Source organism: Sminthopsis crassicaudata, chromosome X (assembly GCF_048593235.1).
Source record: "Sminthopsis crassicaudata isolate SCR6 chromosome X, ASM4859323v1, whole genome shotgun sequence".
Lineage (NCBI taxonomy): Eukaryota > Metazoa > Chordata > Mammalia > Dasyuromorphia > Dasyuridae > Sminthopsis > Sminthopsis crassicaudata.
In genome coordinates, this window is record NC_133623.1 from 57,628,464 (window position 1) to 57,646,984 (window position 18,521).

The window sequence follows — 18,521 nt, forward strand, 5'->3', positions numbered from 1 at the left end:
CGCGAGGCGCTGAAGCTGATTCGCTGCCGCGCGTGACACACACAGTCCCGTCCCACAGTCCCGGGATGACACATGTCTCCGAGTTCTCCCTCCCCTCCCCCCCATAACCGTGAGAGGGCGGGCCTTCTTATCCCACAGCTGAGTTAAGCGGCGCGCGGGGTCTAGATTAAAGCGGATGCTTAGGTTATGGGGAAAGAGTCTTTTTTAGCTTCCCCAGTTGCTCGACACCGAAGGAAAAGCCGGTTAGCAGCCGCCGAGCGCTGAGAGGTTTTTCGGTCCGGATGAAGAGCTTGGAACCCAACCCAGGGTGTCCTGGACATTTCTGGGGCGGTCTCAAGTGGACTAAAGAGAGCCAAGAGGCGCGCGCCCGCCGCGGAGCGGAGACGGAGGATGTTCTCCCCGAATCCGCGCCCACAAGGGCGGCAACAGTTCGCACGCGCTGGGAGAGCTCGCCGCCCTTATTAGCTCCATTTTACAGAGGAGGAGACTGAGGCTGAGGGGTCCCTTTGTATAGATCGGGACCGGGCCAGGGCTGAGAAATCCTAAGAGAACTGACGCGGGCCTGGGCGCGCTGGCCTCTCTTGGCCCCCGGCGCGCCCCGGATGTTTAGGAGACTCAGGGTCAGAAGCTCACGAGACCAGGCGAGTTTCGGTCAGAAGGGCGGGAGGCGGGGCCAGGGATTCCCTCCCCTAGGTGCGTCACCGCACGCACGTCCCAGGGCGGGGCCAGGGCTTCCCCGGGGAGGGCCGGGGCCGGGGGGCGTGGCCTCGGTTAACCCCTCGGTCGCCGCGGTCTGGCCGGAAGGAAGCGGCAGCTGCGGAGGGAGGGAAACCCGGAACCGCGGCGCCCAGGCCGGCCACACCCCCGGCTTTAAAGGGGCCCGAAGAGGATCCCGGGCCGAGCCGGGCCGGCCAGAGCCAAGAGCTGCGGCCTTGGGAGGGCATGAGACGTTGTCCCTGCCGGTCGCCGCCGGCCACGGAGGCGAGGAGGCGGCGGAGCCGAGGCCCGGGGCCCGAGGGGGGCGGGCTGCTCCCGGCGCGGGATCGGCCGGACGCCGCCAGGGCCCCGGACAGCGCCGGGGATCCCCCGGACTCCGCCGAGGCCCGGGGGACGCTGGACGCTACCGGGGGCTGGGATGCGCCGCGAGGGTCACTGGACACCGTAGGACCCCACGGGACGTTGGACAGAGCTGGGCCCCGAGACGCTGCCGGGGCCCCGGGGACGCCTGACGCGACTGGGGAAGCGGGGATGCTGGACACCGCCGGGACGCGAGAAGAGGCGGCCAGAACCGAGCCCCGGGGGGCGCAGGACACCGCCGGGGCCAACTGGCCGCTGGTCTCTGCCGTGGCCGGGGGTCTCGGGACTGCTGGGGGTGTTGGGCCTCTGCTGCGCCTCAGGGGGGCCTCAGATGGGTCAGGCAGAGCCGGGCTCCAGGGCCCACAGGACGGCCCCGAGGCACCAGGTAATCTAGTCAGAGCTGGGGCCCTGGGGCAGCCGGGCAGAGCTGACGAGTCCTGGGACCAGCCGGGCAGAGCTGATGAGCCCCAGGACCAGGGAGACACCTCCGGGACTTGGCAGCTCGGAGCTGGGGCCCCGGGGCAGCCCGACAGAGCTCCGTCCTGGGAACTGAAGGCCAGAGAAAGCTCTGAGTCCAGGCAGGATGGAGACCGCCCCCCGGGGGAGCCCTCCAGAGACAACCACAGGACAAGGCCAGAGCAAGAGGGCTCTGGGGATCAGCTAAACAAAGCCGGCCCCCCGGGGATGGCTGGCAGAGTGGGGCCCTGGGCATGGAGTGACGGAGGCAGTGCCCAGGCCGGGCTGGACAAAGGCAGCCCCCAGGGCCTGATGGTGGGAGCCGGCCCCCAGGGGAGACATGGCCCGGCCGTCTCCATGGTAAGGCCAGAGAAGGCTGGCCTTGGGGAACAAGGAGCCACAAAGCACCATCAAACTGAAGGCCCTGGCCAGCACGGCTCCACGCCGGGGCTGCCCGGGACTGAGAGAGTCGGCCTCCTCAGACAGCCCGACGAAGAGCCCTCCCAGCCGAACCCAGAGGAGCCTGGTCTCTGGGGACTGCAGGACAGACACCACTCAGAAGCACTGTCGGACGCAGCCTTCCCCCAGCTCGGTCCAGAGAGGAGGGCCTCTGGGGCACTGAGCAGAGACGCCCTTCGAAGCTGGCCGGACAGAGGTGACCTGGAGGGGGACCGCCTCGGGGCACAGCTGGATGGGGCAGCGGGCCTTGTACCTGGGCCAGCTGGTGAGGGTTTCGCGGGAAGGCTGGATGTTCAGATTGCTCCCAGGTGGCTCAAGAGAGACAGATCGGAGGCAGGGTCACTGCACTGCTGGAGCCGCGCAGACAGTGAGGGAGGTCTGCCCGGGGGGCTGGATGGTGACATGGTCCAGGGGCAGCCAGACTGTCCGGGCACAGACGGTCCCGTACCCCAGCCAGAGCGTGAGAGCCCTCTGGGGAAGCAGGCCACTGGAGACGGTCCTTTCCTGGAGCCAGAGAGGGCTGGCTTCTGGGGACAGCGGGATGAAGATGTCCCCATAGGACCGCTGGACAGAGACGGGGCAGAGCTCCCCAGTGCCTGGGCCCAGCCTCACAGATGTGGACCTGAGCCACAGCTAGAGCAGCTGGACGGCAAGGTCCCACTGGGCGCAGAGCAGGATGGCCTTTGGGGACCAAGGGATGGAGATGCTGGCCCTGGGAGGCAGCTGGATGGGGAAGGCTTGGACAGGGGGCTCAGAGATAGGCCTGTAGTAAGGCCAGAGAGTCCTGGGGGTTGTAGACACTTCAGGGATGGCTTTGAACCCAGGCTGGTCCAAGCTGGGCCCCTGGCTGCTCTGGACATCGACCCCCCCCCAGGGCAGCTGAAGCTGGGGGGCCCCGGCGGGGCCCTGGAGTTCCTTCTGCTTGAAGAGCGGTGCCATACCCTGCTCTCTGAAGGCCCCCAGGGGCCTGTGCCACGGGTGATCATCACCCCTGAGCCCGGGGCTGGACCGCAGGGCCAGGAGCAGGAAGCCCCTTGGCCCCATCCCGTGGGGTCCCCAGCCAGGGGCCCTGGAGGCAGCGGAGGCCTGTCATCTGCCTCATCCTTCGATGAGTCCGAGGACGACGTGGTCATCGGCAGCGGAGGCGGCAGCGATGCTGAGGAGGGTCCCAGGGTGAATAGAGCCCCGTCCCCCCACTGTCCCTGGGGTCCTCATGCCCTTTCCCACAATGTTCTTATTTTCCTCCTGCACCCCCACTGGCCCTGGTCTGCCTCTGACCCCCACTGGCCCTGGTCTGCCTTCTGACCCCGGCTCTGGTCTGCCTCTGACCCCCACTGGTCCTGGTCTGTGCTTCCTCATTCCCACCAGTCCTGGCCCACCCTCTGACCCCCACCGACCCTGATCTGCTCTCTGACCCCCACCAGCCCTGAAGGATGGTCTTTGCTCAACCTGTTCTTATCCTTGTCCCATCCCACATCTCTCAAAAACATGGGGTGGGGCCCTGGTGAGTCAGGGCCCGCCAGCCCTCGCCAGGCTGGTTTGGAAAGCCCATGGGCCGGGTGGGTGAGTGAGAGAGCAGGAATCCTTTGATCTGGCACTGGGGGCAAGAGAGCAGGCTTTGGGAGCGCAGCACCAGTTGTGGCTGCCCCCGGTCATCTCCCGTCTGGGTGGGCTTCCCAGCAGAGGGAATGCTGGGAAGGAGCTTCACCAGACACCCCTTCCCCCACTGGGGCAGGGACTCCTAAGGCAGCCAGATTCCTGTCTAGGCATGAAGGTGGATGGGCCTGGGGCACGTAAACAGCCACATGACTCTACAGGCCTGGACCGCTCGGTGCCTATGGGAGCCTGGCATGTTACCTTGCTCTTGGCCTCCCAGACTTGTCTCTCCCCCCATCTCCAAGGCAGAAGGACCTCGTCCACCCCAGACCTTTCATTTTTTTTTTTTTCCCCATTTTTTTAAGTGACTCGCCCAGGGTCACACAGCTAGGAAGTGTTAAGTGTCTGAGACCAGATTTGACTTCAGGTCCTCCTGACTTCAGGGCTGGTGCTCTATCCTTAGCTGCCCCAGGCCTTTCATTTAGAGACGGGAAGACTGAGGCCGAGGGGATGGGGACTCTCCCACTATGGTCCATGAGCCAGTGAGGAAAGTCCCCAGCGTCCCAGCTCAGAGTTCTTGTGGCCTCTGGCCACCTGTTTCTTTTGCAAGAGCACACCCCAGCTACTTGGATGTCACCCACTAATCTCCCCCGACTCACACAGCCCAAGAAACTGCTCTTTAAGCTGGCCCAGGGAGGGCCGGATTTGGACACCAGCCTCGTGCCCCCGTCTCAGTCCCCAGAATGAGAGTTTGGGCTTTTTTGGGGGGGCATTCTAGAAACCTGGCTTTCCTTTAGCATCATTCCCCATAATCCCCAGCTCTCATTTCCAAAGCTTTCCCCCTGTCTCCCCATCTTCCTCACCCTCTCCTTTTGTTTGTGTCTCTCCATTTTCTCATCCTCCCATGATCCTTATTGAGAAGGGCTGACTTGGCTGGAGATGGGGATCCCGGGGGTAGGGGGCTTCTCATGGATCCTTCTGCCCATCTCTCTGGGCTGGGGAGCTCTCCCGCCAGCACCTTCCCCTTCCCCCATTAAAGGTCATCTGCTCTCTGTCTCGGTTAGAACATGTCCTGGAGGAAGCTGAAGTCGGCCGTGCACTGTGCGCCCTTTGTGGTGTCCTTCCGGACGCATTATCCCTGGGTCCAGCTGTCCGGACACAAGGGTACGGGCCAGGTTTGGGCTGGGGGTGGGGCACGGTGCTGCTCTGGCCCTGACTAGCATCCGTCCCTTGTCCCCTCTGGATAGAAAGGGGAATGCAGGCCGGGAGCTGAAGTGAGGCAGCCTGGATGCCCAGCGGCGTGTGTGTGGGGGGCCCTACCCTGTTTCTGCCCCTCTCAGAGTTGCTACTTTGCTTCCAGGAAACTTCCAGGCTGGGGAAGATGGGCGGATCCTGAAAAGGTTCTGTGAGAGTGAACAGCGGAGCCTGGAGAAGCTGATGGAGGATGCCCTTCGCCCGTTTGTACCTACCTATTATGGGGTGGTGGAGCAGGACGGAGAAGCCTTCAATCAGATGGAGGACCTGCTGGCTGACTTCAGCACGCCTTCCATCATGGACTGCAAGATGGGCACCAGGTGGGCTCTGGTGGGGTGCCAGGCACTGAGGAAGGCACGGGGGGAGCTGGCACAGAGGGGGACTCTGGGGAGCGCAAGGGGCATCTGAAGGGGCATTGACTCTCCTTGGTTCTGGGAACTGGGTCTGAAAGGATTGGGGGGTGCGGAGGCTGGAGCTGCCTGAAGCCCCACCTCTGTCTTCTCCCCCCAAGGACTTACCTGGAGGAAGAGCTGGCAAAGGCCCGGGAGCGTCCCCGACCTCGTCGGGACATGTATGAAAAGATGGTGGCCGTGGACCCCAGTGCTCCCACCCCGGAGGAGCACGCCCAGGGCGCCGTCACCAAGCCCCGCTACATGCAGTGGCGAGAGACGGTGAGCTCCACGGCCACTTTGGGCTTCCGGATCGAGGGCATCAAGGTGAGGAGGCCTCTGGGTGAGAGTGGGGGTGGTAGCTGTGACTGAAGGGGGAAGGGCACACCTGGAGGGGTCTGGGGTCCCCTTCACTTACAAGCTTGCAGCCATCTGCTTAATCTGAGCCTGGGTTTCATCTATATAATTGGAACTTATACTTGCGTTATCTCTCAAAGGGCTATTATAAAAAACTTGGCAAGCTTTAAAATGAAATAGGAATAACGATGTTTGAGGGATGGTAATGGCTTCCTTTTCTCTGGCTGGAAGAGGGTCCTTCCCTTTTTTGTGGGGCTTGGATCCCTTTCAAAGGCCAGCTAGCCCCGTACCGTCCCCCCCATGCTTCCATGAGCTCCAGGGCTTGGCAGGGGTGCAGCAGCTGCTGCTGGGGTGGCGTACCCTCGGACCCTGGGGGGTGGGGGGAGGGCCGGTCAGTGACCTGCTGCCTGCCCCTGTGCTCCCTCAGAAGGCAGACGGCACCTGCAACACCAACTTCAAGAAGACTCAGAGAGCGGAGCAGGTCACCCGCGTCCTGGAGGACTTCGTGAACGGTGACCGCAACCTCCTGGTGAGGAAACGTGTCCCCCCCTTTCCCATCCACTGCAAATCCCTACCCCTGTCCTTGGTGCAAATCCAGGTCTCTCACCCTCTAGCTCATTGAATTTGGCTGCCCTGGCCCATTTGTGAGCCTCAGTTTCCTCCTCTGTGAAATGAGCTGGCTGTCCTAGAGCTTTGGTCCCGACTGGATGGGGTCCTTCTTTGGGAAACAGGAGTGAGCCCAGGCTCACTCCATGGGGAGTGCGGGGCAGAGGCACGTCCCCAAGTCTTGAAGTTGACAGCTCCCCCATCTCCACAGAGGAAGTATGTGGAACGCTTGCAAGAGCTTCGAGGAACCCTGGAAAACTCGCCCTTTTTCCGAACTCATGAGGTGAGCAGGGGAGCCGTGCCGGGCTGGGGTAGGGCTGCCTTACAGCCTCGGCACAAATAGGGCACCCGTGAGGCACTTAGCACAGGGTCTGCTTTCTCCTAGACTGGGGTGCAACAGGGCTTGGGAAAGAGGTCTGCTCACCTGTTTCCCCATTCTGTTACACTGTCTGTTCACCTGGGCCTCCAGTTTCCCCATTGTGTTGCATTGTCTGTTCACGTGGGCCTCCATGTTCCTTATTCTGTTGCCTTGTCTGCTCACCTGGGCCTCTGTTTCCCCATTCTGTTACACTGTCTGTTCACCTGGGCCTCCAGTTTCCCCATTCTGTTGCCTTGTCTGTTCACCTGGGCCTCCATGTTCCTTATTCTGTTGCCTTGTCTGCTCACCTGGGCCTCTGTTTCCCCATTCTGTTGCCTTGTCTGTTCACCTGGGCCTCCATGTTCCTTATTCTGTTGCCTTGTCTGCTCACCTGGGCCTCTGTTTCCCCATTCTGTTGTCTTGTCTGTTCACCTGGGCCTCCATGTTCCTTATTCTGTTGCCTTGTCTGCTCACCTGGGCCTCTGTTTCCCCATTCTGTTACACTGTCTGTTCACCTGGGCCTCCAGTTTCCCCATTCTGTTGCCTTGTCTGTTCACCTGGGCCTCCATGTTCCTTATTCTGTTGCCTTGTCTGCTCACCTGGGCCTCTGTTTCCCCATTCTGTTGCCTTGTCTGTTCACCTGGGCCTCCATGTTCCTTATTCTGTTGCCTTGTCTGCTCACCTGGGCCTCTGTTTCCCCATTCTGTTGTCTTGTCTGTTCACCTGGGCCTCCATGTTCCTTATTCTGTTGCCTTGTCTGCTCACCTGGGCCTCTGTTTCCCCATTCTGTTACACTGTCTGTTCACCTGGGCCTCCAGTTTCCCCATTCTGTTGCCTTGTCTGTTCACCTGGGCCTCCATGTTCCTTATTCTGTTGCCTTTGTCTGCTCACCTGGGCCTCTGTTTCCCCATTCTGTTGCCTTGTCTGTTCACCTGGGCCTCCATGTTCCTTATTCTGTTGCCTTGTCTGCTCACCTGGGCCTCTGTTTCCCCATTCTGTTGTCTTGTCTGTTCACCTGGGCCTCCATGTTCCTTATTCTGTTGCCTTGTCTGCTCACCTGGGCCTCTGTTTCCCCATTCTGTTGCATTGTCTGCTCAGCTGGGCCTCTGTTTCCTCATTCTGTTGCACTGTCCTTTCCTTATTTTGTTACACTGTGTCTGCTCACCTGTTTCCTCATTCTATTGCACTGTCTGCTCACCTGAGCCTCCCATTTCCCATTCTGGTGCACTCTTGGCCTCTGCTCCCTGACCTCTGCCACTCTCCTGACCCAGGGGAGGGGCCTCCCCTTCCTCCCCCCCTCCCACTCTCAGTCTCCCTGACTCAGCCTTCTCTTTTTCCCCAGGTGGTGGGCAGCTCACTTCTCTTTGTCCATGACCAGAGCGGTCTGGCTAAGGTCTGGATGATCGACTTCGGCAAAACTGTCCCTCTGCCGCCACCCCAGACCCTCAGCCACCGGCTGCCCTGGGAAGAGGGCAATCGTGAGGATGGTTACCTGTGGGGTCTGGACAACGTCATCGAGCTTCTGGACAGCCTGGCCCGGAACTGAGCCCCCAGGGCAGGACTGACTGGGGGGGGGGGACCTTCACTCCCACCCTGGGATTTATTTATTTTTGGGTATTACAGGTGGCAGGGGGGTGGCAATTGAAACAAGAAGTCTGTGCCCACTGACCCCTTTGGCTCCAAGGAGGGGGACCCAAGGGAGGGAACACAAAGGAGGGGGAGCTGGCTGCTGGGCACTGCTCCTCCAGCTTCGGAATCTGGTACCACGCTTGCTTGCTGTGCCGCCGGTGACCTGTGGGCGAGAAGGCTCTCCCTCCGAGAGGCCTTTCACCCCAATACCAGCACCAGTTTTGGGGGAATGAGGAGCCTGGCCCCCAGCTAACACTGTGACTCCTACTCTTAGTGAAGGGGTCCCCTATACCTGGCCCTGCTTTGGTCAGGCTTGGGGGAGGGGAGAAGCCTTCTTGATCCTATTCTTCCTCCCAGAGGCCTCTGCTTCCTAGCTTGGATTGAGGGAAGGAGGCTGAAGGGGCTGGCTGTTCTCTGCCCTCCCCATTTGCTGTGACCATCATTGCCTCTGCCAGAGGCTCTGGGCCGGCCTCTCGGCCTTCCGCCTGCATTGAGGCTTGCTGGTGGCCAACCCTGGAGCCCAAGAACCAAAGACTAGGCCATCCGTGTACCTGAGGGCGAGGGAGAAAACCCTGGCCCTTATTCGTTTTCCTGCTCCCCAAGGAGTTGGGGAGGGGCCTGCATTTACAACTAGCCCCTCACGTTTTCCTTCTGGAGAAATGGAAAGTGCGGAGTTGGGGTTCTAGGCCAGACCCCAACTTCCCAGCACTGTTTTTTCACTACATGTTGGCTGCCCCCCAAGTTCTAGCCTTAATGAAGCTCCTTCCTGGCCCGGGGGGGCAGGGGAGGGAGGGAGAACAGGGGTATGCTCTTTCTACTTATTTATAAAGAGGGGTGGGCTGATACTGGGAGGGAGGGGATGGGGCGGGGGCCTCGATACTCCCTGAAATAAAGCCTGGTGATTTTTCCACAAGCTCTGGTGAGTTGAGTTTTGGAGAGCCCCCTTCATGGGGCAGCTTCAAGACATTGAGCGCTGAAGGGGGAAGAATGACCCAGGATGTTCCTCACAGCAGCACCGCCATTTATGAGCCCTTCTGCCCCGACAGTCCACCCCACTGTACAGAAGGTCCCTGACAAGTAGTTGTGGCCCAGAAGCTCCGGGACAAGGACCCAGCCTTTGGGCCTCCAGGTCCCATGTTCCTCACTTGGCCACTTCCGTGGCTGTCGGCCCCTCCGTCTCCCTCAGGCCCCGGCGTCACCCCCCTGTGGGGCAGGCCCAAGCACTAGGGCTGCAGCAGCAGGGCTTGGCCACAGAGGCCGGCCAACACCCCTCCGGGGGGCACCACGTAGACCCTGCCGTCGGTGGTCCTGCTCGGGGCCAGCTGCGCCAGCTGCAGATTGCTCTCACAAAGCTGCTGGTAATCCCAGAGCTGATAATGCCAGCTCTTGCCCTGCTTGCAGAGGAGGTAGATGGCCTCCGGAGGGTCTGGCAGGGGTGGCGGGGGCTTGCCGGAGGCTGGGTAGAACAGGCCCTTCAGCTCCGTGTCCTCCTCATAATCTGGGCTCAGGGCCGGGCTGGGAACCCCGAGCAGCACACCTGTGGGGGGACAGGGGGCTTTGCAGACACGGCCTCAGGCCTTCCTCCTTGTGTGAGCCTCTCCCTTGCTTTCTGTCTGCCTCAGTATCCCCATCAGTAAAATGGACGCCATAACAATTCTGGGTAAGGCTGAGCAGGGTGCCTGGCACACAGGAGGTACCACCCGCATTACTCAGGAGGCCCTTTCTGAGGAGGGGGTTGACCTGCACTCACTGGGCCCTCTGCATGGTGCCTTTTTTGCAGGGCCTCGAGCACAGCAGGTCCTGGGGAAAGTTGCTCGCTGGGGGCCCCCTGAAAGCAGCAGAGCTCGGGCCGAGACCCTCATCCGCCCCCGTTACCTGCACCCACGGCCCAGTGGGCCTTGTGCCCACTCTTCTTGCAGGGCTCGTGATTGAAGTCCTCGTCGTAGCTGGGCAGGGGCAGTCAAGGCCAAAGAGGGCAGGGCAGGGAGGACCACCCCGGGGCCCCTGAATGAGGATGCCTGGCACATGAAGGATACGGGACCAGCAGCGGGCGGCCGGAGATGAGGTGCCGCAGGACGCGGCTTTGGTTGGGCTCCCCGAGGCCACCGGCCAGCAGCTCCACCTGGCACCCGAAGACCTCCTCGGCCAGCCTCGCCATGCTGGCGGCTGCAGCAAAGACGGGCAGGGGGTCAGCCGTGGGCAGACCCGGCCCTCCCCTCCCCCCTCGGCTTCCACCAACCTGAGAACATCTCTCCGTGAGCGGTGTACCCCCTCTCCCGAGCCACGGCCACGATCCTCTCCAAGGAGACGTCCTGGGGGAGCGCCAGCAGAGAGCCCGCCATCCACAGCGCCACCAGGCCACACCTGGGAGGGGAGGGAGGGCCTTCCAGCCTCACGCCAGCCCTTCATGGTGGGCATGGGAGGAGCGGGGGGGAGGGGGGCCGGCCCAGGACGGGAAGGGAAAGGGAGTTCCATGTGGACATGTGAAGACACCAAGGAGAATCCTCCGGGAGACAGCCCCGGCGGAGTGGGGGTTCCCCCTGCCAGGCCGAGGGGGCCGAAACCCTGGTGGTGCGGGCTGGCCCCCTGCGTCCGGACCCTCCCTGGAGCCGGGAGGGACTAATCCAAAGCCTTCATGTTATGGGTGAATGACCGAGAGCCTGAGCGGGGATCCCAGCAGCCCCGGGGTTCCTTCCAGGGCAGGTACCCGCACTGGGGTCCTACCAGGCCCCTGCCCACGTCCTCGGCTAACGTTTACACGGCCGGGCTTGGCCCGTGGGTGCCTGGAGGCTGCTGCTGCTCTGTGCATCCTGACGTCGTCCTGTCCCGTCCTCAAGGGAACCCGGAGAGGAGCGAGGGTGCTCACAGAGGGAGCCAGGCCCAGGCCGGGCACTGCGGGGTCCGAGGCAAGCCCCCTCCTCTGGCCAGGCTGAGGACCCCCCCCATCTCACTGCTCCCTATGCCACAGCCCATCTCGGGGCGGGCCTTCTCTGAGGACCCCCCCCATCTCACTGCTCCCTATGCACGGGCCTTCTCTGAGGACCCCTCCCTCCCCCGTCCCGGGAGTCTGAGAGGCAGGGAGGGCTCAAGGGCTACCTACTGGGGGCCTTCCTGGATGAGAGAGGGCACGTCCGCACAGAAGAGAATCCACTTCAAGTCACCCCGGAACCTGGAGGAAGACATTGCCCGGAGCTCTCAGGAGCCGGCCGGCCTGGGCCCGGGGGCCTCCCCCCGCTCTTTCAGAGTCCTCATCTCGCAAACAACGCGGGGTGGGACTCAATGGCCTCCGGTGGCACCTCTACTCACTCCTACATACACATAGGAGGCGGCAGAGAGCGGGCCGGGCTCTCAGACTTCTCGGGGGCCCCCGGGGTCAGCCCGGTCCCAGAGGGCAGAGGCTCGTACCAGGCAAGGGGCAGTGATCGTTACCTCACCATTGTCCCCATTTGGCAGTTGAGGAAACTGAGGCAGGCTGAGGTGAAGGGATGTGCCCGGGGCCCCACAGCCAGGGAGTATCCGAGGAGACATCTGAACTCGGGTCTTCCCGACACCGTGTACCACAAGTCTGCCTGAGCAGGTAGGAGCAGGGGCCTGGCCCGAGCCCACAGGCCGCCCTCTAGACTAGGGGTCCTCTGGCTCAAGCTCTTCATTACATGGACGAGAAAGCCGAGGTCATGTGGACGCTGAACATCTGGGACAAAGGGAGGCAGGAGCCCCCGGTCCCCACCGAGCTCTGCCCCTTCCTGGCTGCAAGACCCTGGACAAAACCTTCCTGATCTCTGACTCAGTTTCCCCATCTGTAAATGAAGAAATGGATTATTGGTCACTAAACGTATCACAAGAACTTGCACAGGAGCGGTTAAAGACTTGAAGTGTGGGGGAGCTTCCCACACTACCCAGAAACTCTGGGGGTGCTCCCTGCTCTGCTGCCCCCACTTGTGCCATCTGCCCAGAGGCTCTGGGGGATGACTCCCCGCTGTGCCGCCCCCTATCTGCGGTTCTGAGGATGCCCCTCTATCTGCACAGAGGTTCTAGAAGATGCCCCCTGCTGGGGGATGACTCCCTGCTGTGCTCCCCATCTGCCCAGAGGCTCTGGGGGATGCCCCCATGCGCACAGGGGCTCTGGGGGATGACTCCCCGCTGTGCTCCCCATCTGCCCAGAGGCTCTGGGGGATGACTCCCCGCTGTGCTCCCCATCTGCCCAGAGGCTCTGGGGGATGACTCCCCGCTGTGCTCCCCATCTGCCCAGGGGCTCTGGGGGATGACTCCCCGCTGTGCTCCCCATCTGCCCAGGGGCTCTGGGGGATGACTCCTCGCTGTGCTCCCCATCTGCCCAGGGGCTCTGGGGGATGACTCCCCGCTGTGCTCCCCATCTGCCCAGGGGCTCTGGGGGATGACTCCCCGCTGTGCTCCCCATCTGCCCAGAGGCTCTGGGGGATGACTCCCCGCTGTGCTCCCCATCTGCCCAGAGACTCTGGGGGATGCCCCCACTGTGCCGCCCCCTATCTGGGGTTCTGAGGCTGCCCCCATGCGCACAGGGGCTCTGGGGACCCCCTCCAGCCTGGCTGCCTCAGACTCAGGGGGTGGGCGGCCTCAGAGGCAGGAGGTCAGTGCCAGACTGGGGGACATGGAGCCTACCGGTCCTTGCTGTGCATCAGGAGCCGCCGGACATCGTCCCGGGCCCCCGGCCCCCCTCCGGAGCTGGCCAGGGCCTCCTGCAGCAGGCGGCTTTTTTCCAGGCCGAAGACGTGGGGGGGCGCGGCGGGGAGGGCGGGGGGCAGGGGAGGGGGCACGGGGCACCCCGGGGCGCTCATTCTGGGGGCTGGGATCAGTCTCTGAGCTTGGCAAGGGAATGGGGGATGGGCGGGCACGGGAGAATTAAAGTGCGAGTTTCAGGGGCAGAGCCAAGAACAGGTCTGGGGACAGTGACTTCTGGGAAAGAAGATCAGGTCTGGGGAGAGTGCAGCTGGCCTAGGAAGCAACAGAGAAGTTAGAGGCCAAAGGTCAAGGTGACTCCAGTCAAGGAGCCAGGAAAGGTCAAGGGTCAGGAAAGCACATGAGCTGAAGGGCCCAAAGGGCAGGAAGCGGGACGTGGGGCGGAGAGAAGGATATCCAGGTCGAAGTTTCCAGGCTCCCGCCCACGCCCCCGAACCTCCACCTTCTCAAGATGGCGGCCGCCGCCGAACCACGTGACAGATACTGTCCCTTTTCCTCTTCAGCGTCCATCCCCTCCCCAGTGAGGTCACATGTCATAGGCGTCCGTAATAGGGGACGCACTGCTTACGTAAGGCGTGGAGAAGAAATGAAACTAGGAGACATTCCCCTTCTCTTCTCGTCCATTCCAAGACGAAGCGGGAGCCAAAGTTGCATTCTGATTGGCAAAGGTGCGCTTGTGAGGTGGGGCGATCTCTGATTGGTCGGACGTTCAGGCGTCAAGCATCCGGATTGGTTCTCCTAATGGAGGGGGCGGAGCCTGGCGCTGCCGAGCCCCGCGGAGGAAGGAACCTCCAGAGAGTCGCCGGTAGCACTCGCGGACGTGCGCCATTAGTGAGTATTCCCCGCGGATGGCCGTCATTGGGCCGGCGGCGGCGCGCCCGGCCTCCGGTGCTCGGATCCCTTCTCAGGGACGCCTCTCCTAGCTCTCCCGCCCTTCCTTGCCGGCTCCCACCTAAGGGTTCCCGTCCCCGGGGAGAGGGCGGGGCTTCGCGAGCGTGCACCAATGGCGGCGCGCCGGGTCCGGCTTCGGACACGTGGCCTGGGCCCGCCGGTGCCCTCCCCCTCGCTTTCCGCCTCTTCCCGCCGCTCGCTGGGGACCCGGGGGAGCTGCCGGCGTCTGGTGGCCGGAGCCCCGCCTGCGGGCCTGGGGCACTGGGCCGTGGGCCCCCGCCCGTGGTCTGGGTTCGGCCCCCCTCCCCCTGCCCGGAGGCAGGTCCCGGGCTCGGGGCCGCGCTGCCCCGCCCCCCGCCCGCCGCGGCCCCCCCTTTCCCCCCCCCCCCCCCCCCCCCCCCCCGTTTCAAACCCTTGCATCTCCAAGCCTCGAGACTTTGCTCTGTTCCCCTCGTGCCTGGAGTTCTTTTGTTTCTTAGCGGCCTTTCTCCCATCTGGCCGCCCCCGGGGTGGGGGGGGTGACTGAGAGCCAGCCCCAGGCCGGGCCCTGAAAGGGGGGCGCCAGGGGCGGAGCTGTCCCGCCCCTCCCCCCCAGCAGCTGCCCCGGTCAGCGCCCTTTGCCCAGGTCCTTGGCTTCTGACGGCGGGAGCTTGGCTGCCCCTGACGCCCCCCTAACAGAGAGCCCGCGGCCCGGGCCGTGGATGCTCCTCATGGGCAGCCTCTGCTCTCCGGCTGTTGAGATGATGGGACCAGAGGCCTTAGGGGCGGCAACTTCCCCCGGGCCAATCGGCGGCTCCCGCGCTGCTCTTGCTCCAGTAATTTCATTTCTCTGCGGCCCCTGGGGACCCCCAGGCCGGGACCTTCCTCCCCTGGGGTCCTCGGTCTCACTGCCCGAGAGCAGGCGCGGCCGGGCACGCTTCACTTCTGGCGAGCACGCAGACTCGGAGCGCCTCGCTGCTAAATAACCGTGCCCGGGCCGCCGCCCGCTGCCCCCTGGAAGTTCAGGGAAGTGGGTCCAGAGCGGTCCGAGTCCTCGGCTTGAGTCTGGAGGGCAGGACGAGAAGGGGGCGCAGGTTGTGGGGCCAGCTCTGAAGAGCTCCCCGTGCAGGGCCTCGGGGCAGGGGCCGCTCTTCCTGGAGGTCCTGGAGCACGCAGGGCCCGAGGAGGCCCCAGCCCCTAACCCAGCCCCGCGTTCCTGCAGGCCACATTCAAGACTTTCCTACCATGGCAGTGCCGGAGTCGCGCCCCAATCACACCATTTACATCAATAACCTGAACGAGAAGATCAAGAAGGACGGTGAGTCCGGAGGCCCTTCTGCCCCCCTCCCCCTCCTCGGGCAGCCTGTCCCAGCCGGGGCCTCGGCTCGGCCTGACCGCCCTCTCGCGCCTTCTTTCCCCAGAATTGAAGAAGTCCCTCTATGCCATCTTCTCCCAGTTCGGCCAGATTCTGGACATCCTGGTCTCGAGGAGCCTGAAGATGAGGGGCCAGGCTTTTGTCATCTTCAAGGAAATCAGCAGCGCCACCAACGCCCTCCGATCCATGCAGGGTTTTCCCTTCTACGACAAGCCCATGGTTAGGATTCTGAGACCCACCCGTGGGCCAGGGGCTAGAGGTGGAGATGGGGCGGGCAGGGGCTGGCGAGGGCCCGATGGTAACACGCTGTGGGGGACGTGGGGCACAGGCGTCTCTGCTTACAAACGAGTGAACGAAAAGGCATCTGACGAAACTCCTCCTGTGGGCAAAGCGCGGCTGGAGGACGGGAAGGCCGAGTCAGCCTCTCCTTGGGGAGCCTGCCTTCTGAGGAAGGGAGTTTAGCCGAAAGCCGGTGGGGGCCCATCAAAATGGGCTGTTGAACACCTCCCACCCAGAAAACCTCAATTCTCCTTTAACCTGGCTCGTGTGGGGATTCCGTGGTGACCCCTCGGCCCTAAAGGCTTTTGCGCAGGGAGTTGCCCGGGCAGACTTGCCCAAGATCTCTGGCGCAGCTCCGGAATGCTGTCTGGGAGAGCGCAGAGATCCCACGGCTCGGCGCGCCGGCTCCTGCATCGAGGGTGTTGGAGCGCTGAGGGATTTCCGCAGGGCGCGGAGAAGGGGTTGCTGTGTACCCTGGACCCAAATTTCACTGGTCCCCAGCCCCAAGGCGGGCAGGGCCCTTAAAGGAATCTCCTCCAGTTCTCTTACGGAGGGGACTGGAGCCCGTGAGGTCACCCGGCTGGTAAACAGAGGCAGGGTTTGACTCTGGGCCCTGGCACCAGGCCTTAGCAGCCAGTGGGAGAATTGCTGCACCCCTGAGGGTGGGCTGGCCAGCCTTGGGGCCTTCGGGTCATCGTGGGGGGAAGTGGCCGTCCCATCCCTCCTCAGCCCAGGATCTCCCTGCGTCCCAGAGCCCTTCCAGAAGTCCTGTCAGATCTGAGCTCCTGCCCACTTGTTTTCTAGCTGTCCCGCCCTGTGGCCAGGTGCTCTGGGAGCCAGTGTCTTCCATGAAATGGGAATAACTGAACCACCTGCTCAGCTAACGTTTTGTAAACACCTACTATGTGTCTAGGGAATGCAAAGATTGTCTCTCTCAGGGAGCTTGCATCCTGCAGGATAAAGAGGAGAATAGCTGGGGGCACAGGGGCTGTACCCATGAAGATGTCCTGAGTTCAAATCTAGACTCAAGATATCCTCAGCTGTGTAACCCTGGGCAGGTCACTTTATCACTGTGTGTCTCAGTTGCCTCTGCTGTAATGTAGGGATGATCCTAGCCCCCTCCTCCCAGAGTCGTGAGGACTCTGAGAACATATTCACAAAGTCCTTCGGGCACACAGTAGGTGCTTGATAAATGCCGGTCACTTGACCACATCTTGTTAGTTTTGCTCGGGACAGATGACGGGCATCTCGTTATCTGTAGAGGAAGAGCTCACCTTAGTCCCGGCTAGTTGGGGTCGCTAGTTCTTCTCATTTTGAGAGGAGAGGCTCTGGGTTCTGTCTGAAAGTCAGGCTAAAGTTGGATCAGCGGACTTGGTTTCTAGTCCTTGGTCCTGAGTACTGAGTGCCTCTCTGGACATTAGGCCCTCTTCTGTGAAAAGGGTGGGCTTGCATTGGGTCTGGTGGGCCCTCCCCTCCGAAAGTGCGTGGCCCCGCCGGGGAGGGTGTGGAGAGGGAGCCCTTTGCCCACACATCTTTCTGGGTGATTCAGAGAATCCAGTATGCCAAGTCAGACTCCGACATAATTGCTAAGATGAAGGGCACCTACGTAGAGCGTGACCGGAAGCGGGAGAAGAGAAAGCCCAAAGGCCAAGAAACCCCTGCGGTCAAGAAGGCTGTTCCTGGGGGGGCGGCGGCCCCTGTTGTGGCTGCTGTCCAGCCTGTCCCGGTGAGTGTCCCGGCCTCCCTGATTGGCGGTCCCCGTGGCCTCCTCACTGCACGTCCCCTTTCACTCCGATCGCCTCCTGTCCTTGTCTCTGATCCTTTGTTTCTTTTCCCAAGGGTATGCCACCCATGACCCAGGCCCCGCGTATCATGCACCATCTTCCAGGGCAGCCGCCGTATATGCCCCCTCCCGGGATGATCCCCCCACCCGGCCTGGCCCCTGGGCAGATTCCACCTGGCGCCATGCCCCCACAGCAGATGATGCCTGGACAGATGCCGCCTGCCCAGCCGGTGAGCCAAGCTTGGTTCCTTTGGCTCTGCCGGGGATGTGGCTGGGGGTGGGATGGAGGGGGCCTGGCCTTGGCCGAGGTCCAGCCTGGGATCTCCCCTCAACACCGGCTCTTTCCTGCTCCATAGCTGTCAGAAAACCCGCCCAACCATATCCTGTTCCTCACTAACCTGCCAGAGGAGACCAACGAGCTTATGCTGTCTATGCTCTTCAATCAGTAAGTCTTGGGGACGGGCCTGGGACAGCTGGGGTCAGGGGTTCTGAGGCCAGTACAGACCGTCATCCCCATCTCTGGAGCAGCCCCTTCCCCTCTTCAAGCTCAGCCACAGCTGGGCCTTGGACAACACGGGATGTTGGGTAGGTCCCCCTGCCCTCCCTGGGCCGAACGTGGGTTCGTGGCCTTGTCTCTGGACAGGTCATGGGATCCCTGGGGGCCTGGGTCGGCAGCTATCATCTCCATGATTTCAAGTGGAGGTGGAGGCCGAGGGTCTGAAGCCCGGCTCGGTGGGCTGCCATTTCCCCTGTGTAAGAAGTGGGGGATTGGAGCTTCCCCCCTGGGACCTTTCATCTGAGAGCCCTTGCTCCCCCCAGGTTTCCTGGCTTCAAGGAGGTGCGCTTGGTCCCTGGGCGCCACGACATCGCTTTCGTGGAGTTTGACAATGAGGTGCAGGCTGGGGCTGCCCGAGACGCCCTGCAGGGCTTCAAGATCACCCAGAACAACGCCATGAAGATCTCTTTTGCCAAGAAGTAGCCCCACCCCTTCTCCCGGCCCCCCCTTCCCCCTTCTTTCCTTCCAGGGTGACTCTCCCCCTGCTCTTCTGCTCGGGGCTGTCGTCCCCTGAAGGTAAGTCCCTTCTCCCTCCTCCCCCTGTGCGTGAGTGTGCCTGCCCTGCGTGCATGTGCCTCAGCATTGTACCCAGAGTCTGCCCTACAGACATTGCACCTGGAGCTGTGGGGCAAAATAAAAGATATGCAAGCCTTGGTTTTCACCGTGTGGCCCTCCTCTCTCCCTGCGGTCCCCTGGGCAGCTGGGCTTAGTAGGCACTCACTCTCCTCCCAGATGGGTTCAAGGAGGGCCTGGGCTGTAGA

At 62.5% G+C, this 18,521-nt stretch overlaps 3 protein-coding genes across 8 annotated transcripts; 2 read left to right on the forward strand and 1 right to left on the reverse strand.

Moving 5' to 3' along the window:
- The first annotated feature begins 142 nt into the window (after nt 1–142).
- Nucleotides 143–9,094, forward strand: ITPKC (inositol-trisphosphate 3-kinase C). Its single transcript, XM_074277544.1, has 7 exons — nt 143–3,165; nt 4,653–4,752; nt 4,949–5,162; nt 5,354–5,558; nt 6,016–6,117; nt 6,406–6,477; nt 7,895–9,094. The coding sequence occupies exons 1-7, from the start codon at nt 943–945 to the stop codon at nt 8,096–8,098; spliced, it is 3,120 nt and encodes a 1,039-aa protein (XP_074133645.1). The 5' UTR covers nt 143–942; the 3' UTR covers nt 8,099–9,094.
- Nucleotides 9,095–9,181: 87 nt separating this feature from the next.
- ACTMAP (actin maturation protease) lies at nt 9,182–14,000 on the reverse strand. Of its 5 annotated transcripts, XM_074277556.1 has the most exons (7): nt 12,820–13,400; nt 11,611–11,978; nt 11,282–11,350; nt 10,421–10,545; nt 10,218–10,347; nt 10,057–10,127; nt 9,182–9,718 (listed from the first exon to the last, which is right to left on the reverse strand). In XM_074277556.1, the coding sequence occupies exons 2-7, from the start codon at nt 11,976–11,978 to the stop codon at nt 9,405–9,407; spliced, it is 1,077 nt and encodes a 358-aa protein (XP_074133657.1). In that variant the 5' UTR covers nt 12,820–13,400; the 3' UTR covers nt 9,182–9,404. The 5 variants fall into 5 exon arrangements, with proteins under 5 accessions (XP_074133657.1, XP_074133660.1, XP_074133659.1 ...); XM_074277559.1 differs by lacking the exons at nt 11,611–11,978; nt 12,820–13,400 and adding an exon at nt 13,466–14,000; XM_074277558.1 differs by lacking the exon at nt 11,611–11,978 and having other exon boundaries at nt 13,340–13,440.
- Nucleotides 13,641–18,421, forward strand: SNRPA (small nuclear ribonucleoprotein polypeptide A). 2 transcript variants are annotated; one of them, XM_074277562.1, is made up of 7 exons: nt 13,641–13,728; nt 14,990–15,085; nt 15,189–15,361; nt 16,971–17,147; nt 17,261–17,434; nt 17,561–17,649; nt 18,024–18,421. In XM_074277562.1, the coding sequence occupies exons 2-7, from the start codon at nt 15,013–15,015 to the stop codon at nt 18,181–18,183; spliced, it is 846 nt and encodes a 281-aa protein (XP_074133663.1). In that variant the 5' UTR covers nt 13,641–13,728; nt 14,990–15,012; the 3' UTR covers nt 18,184–18,421. The 2 variants fall into 2 exon arrangements, with proteins under 2 accessions (XP_074133663.1, XP_074133664.1); XM_074277563.1 differs by lacking the exon at nt 13,641–13,728 and adding an exon at nt 14,325–14,603 and having other exon boundaries at nt 14,641–15,085.
- The last annotated feature ends 100 nt before the right edge of the window (nt 18,422–18,521 follow it).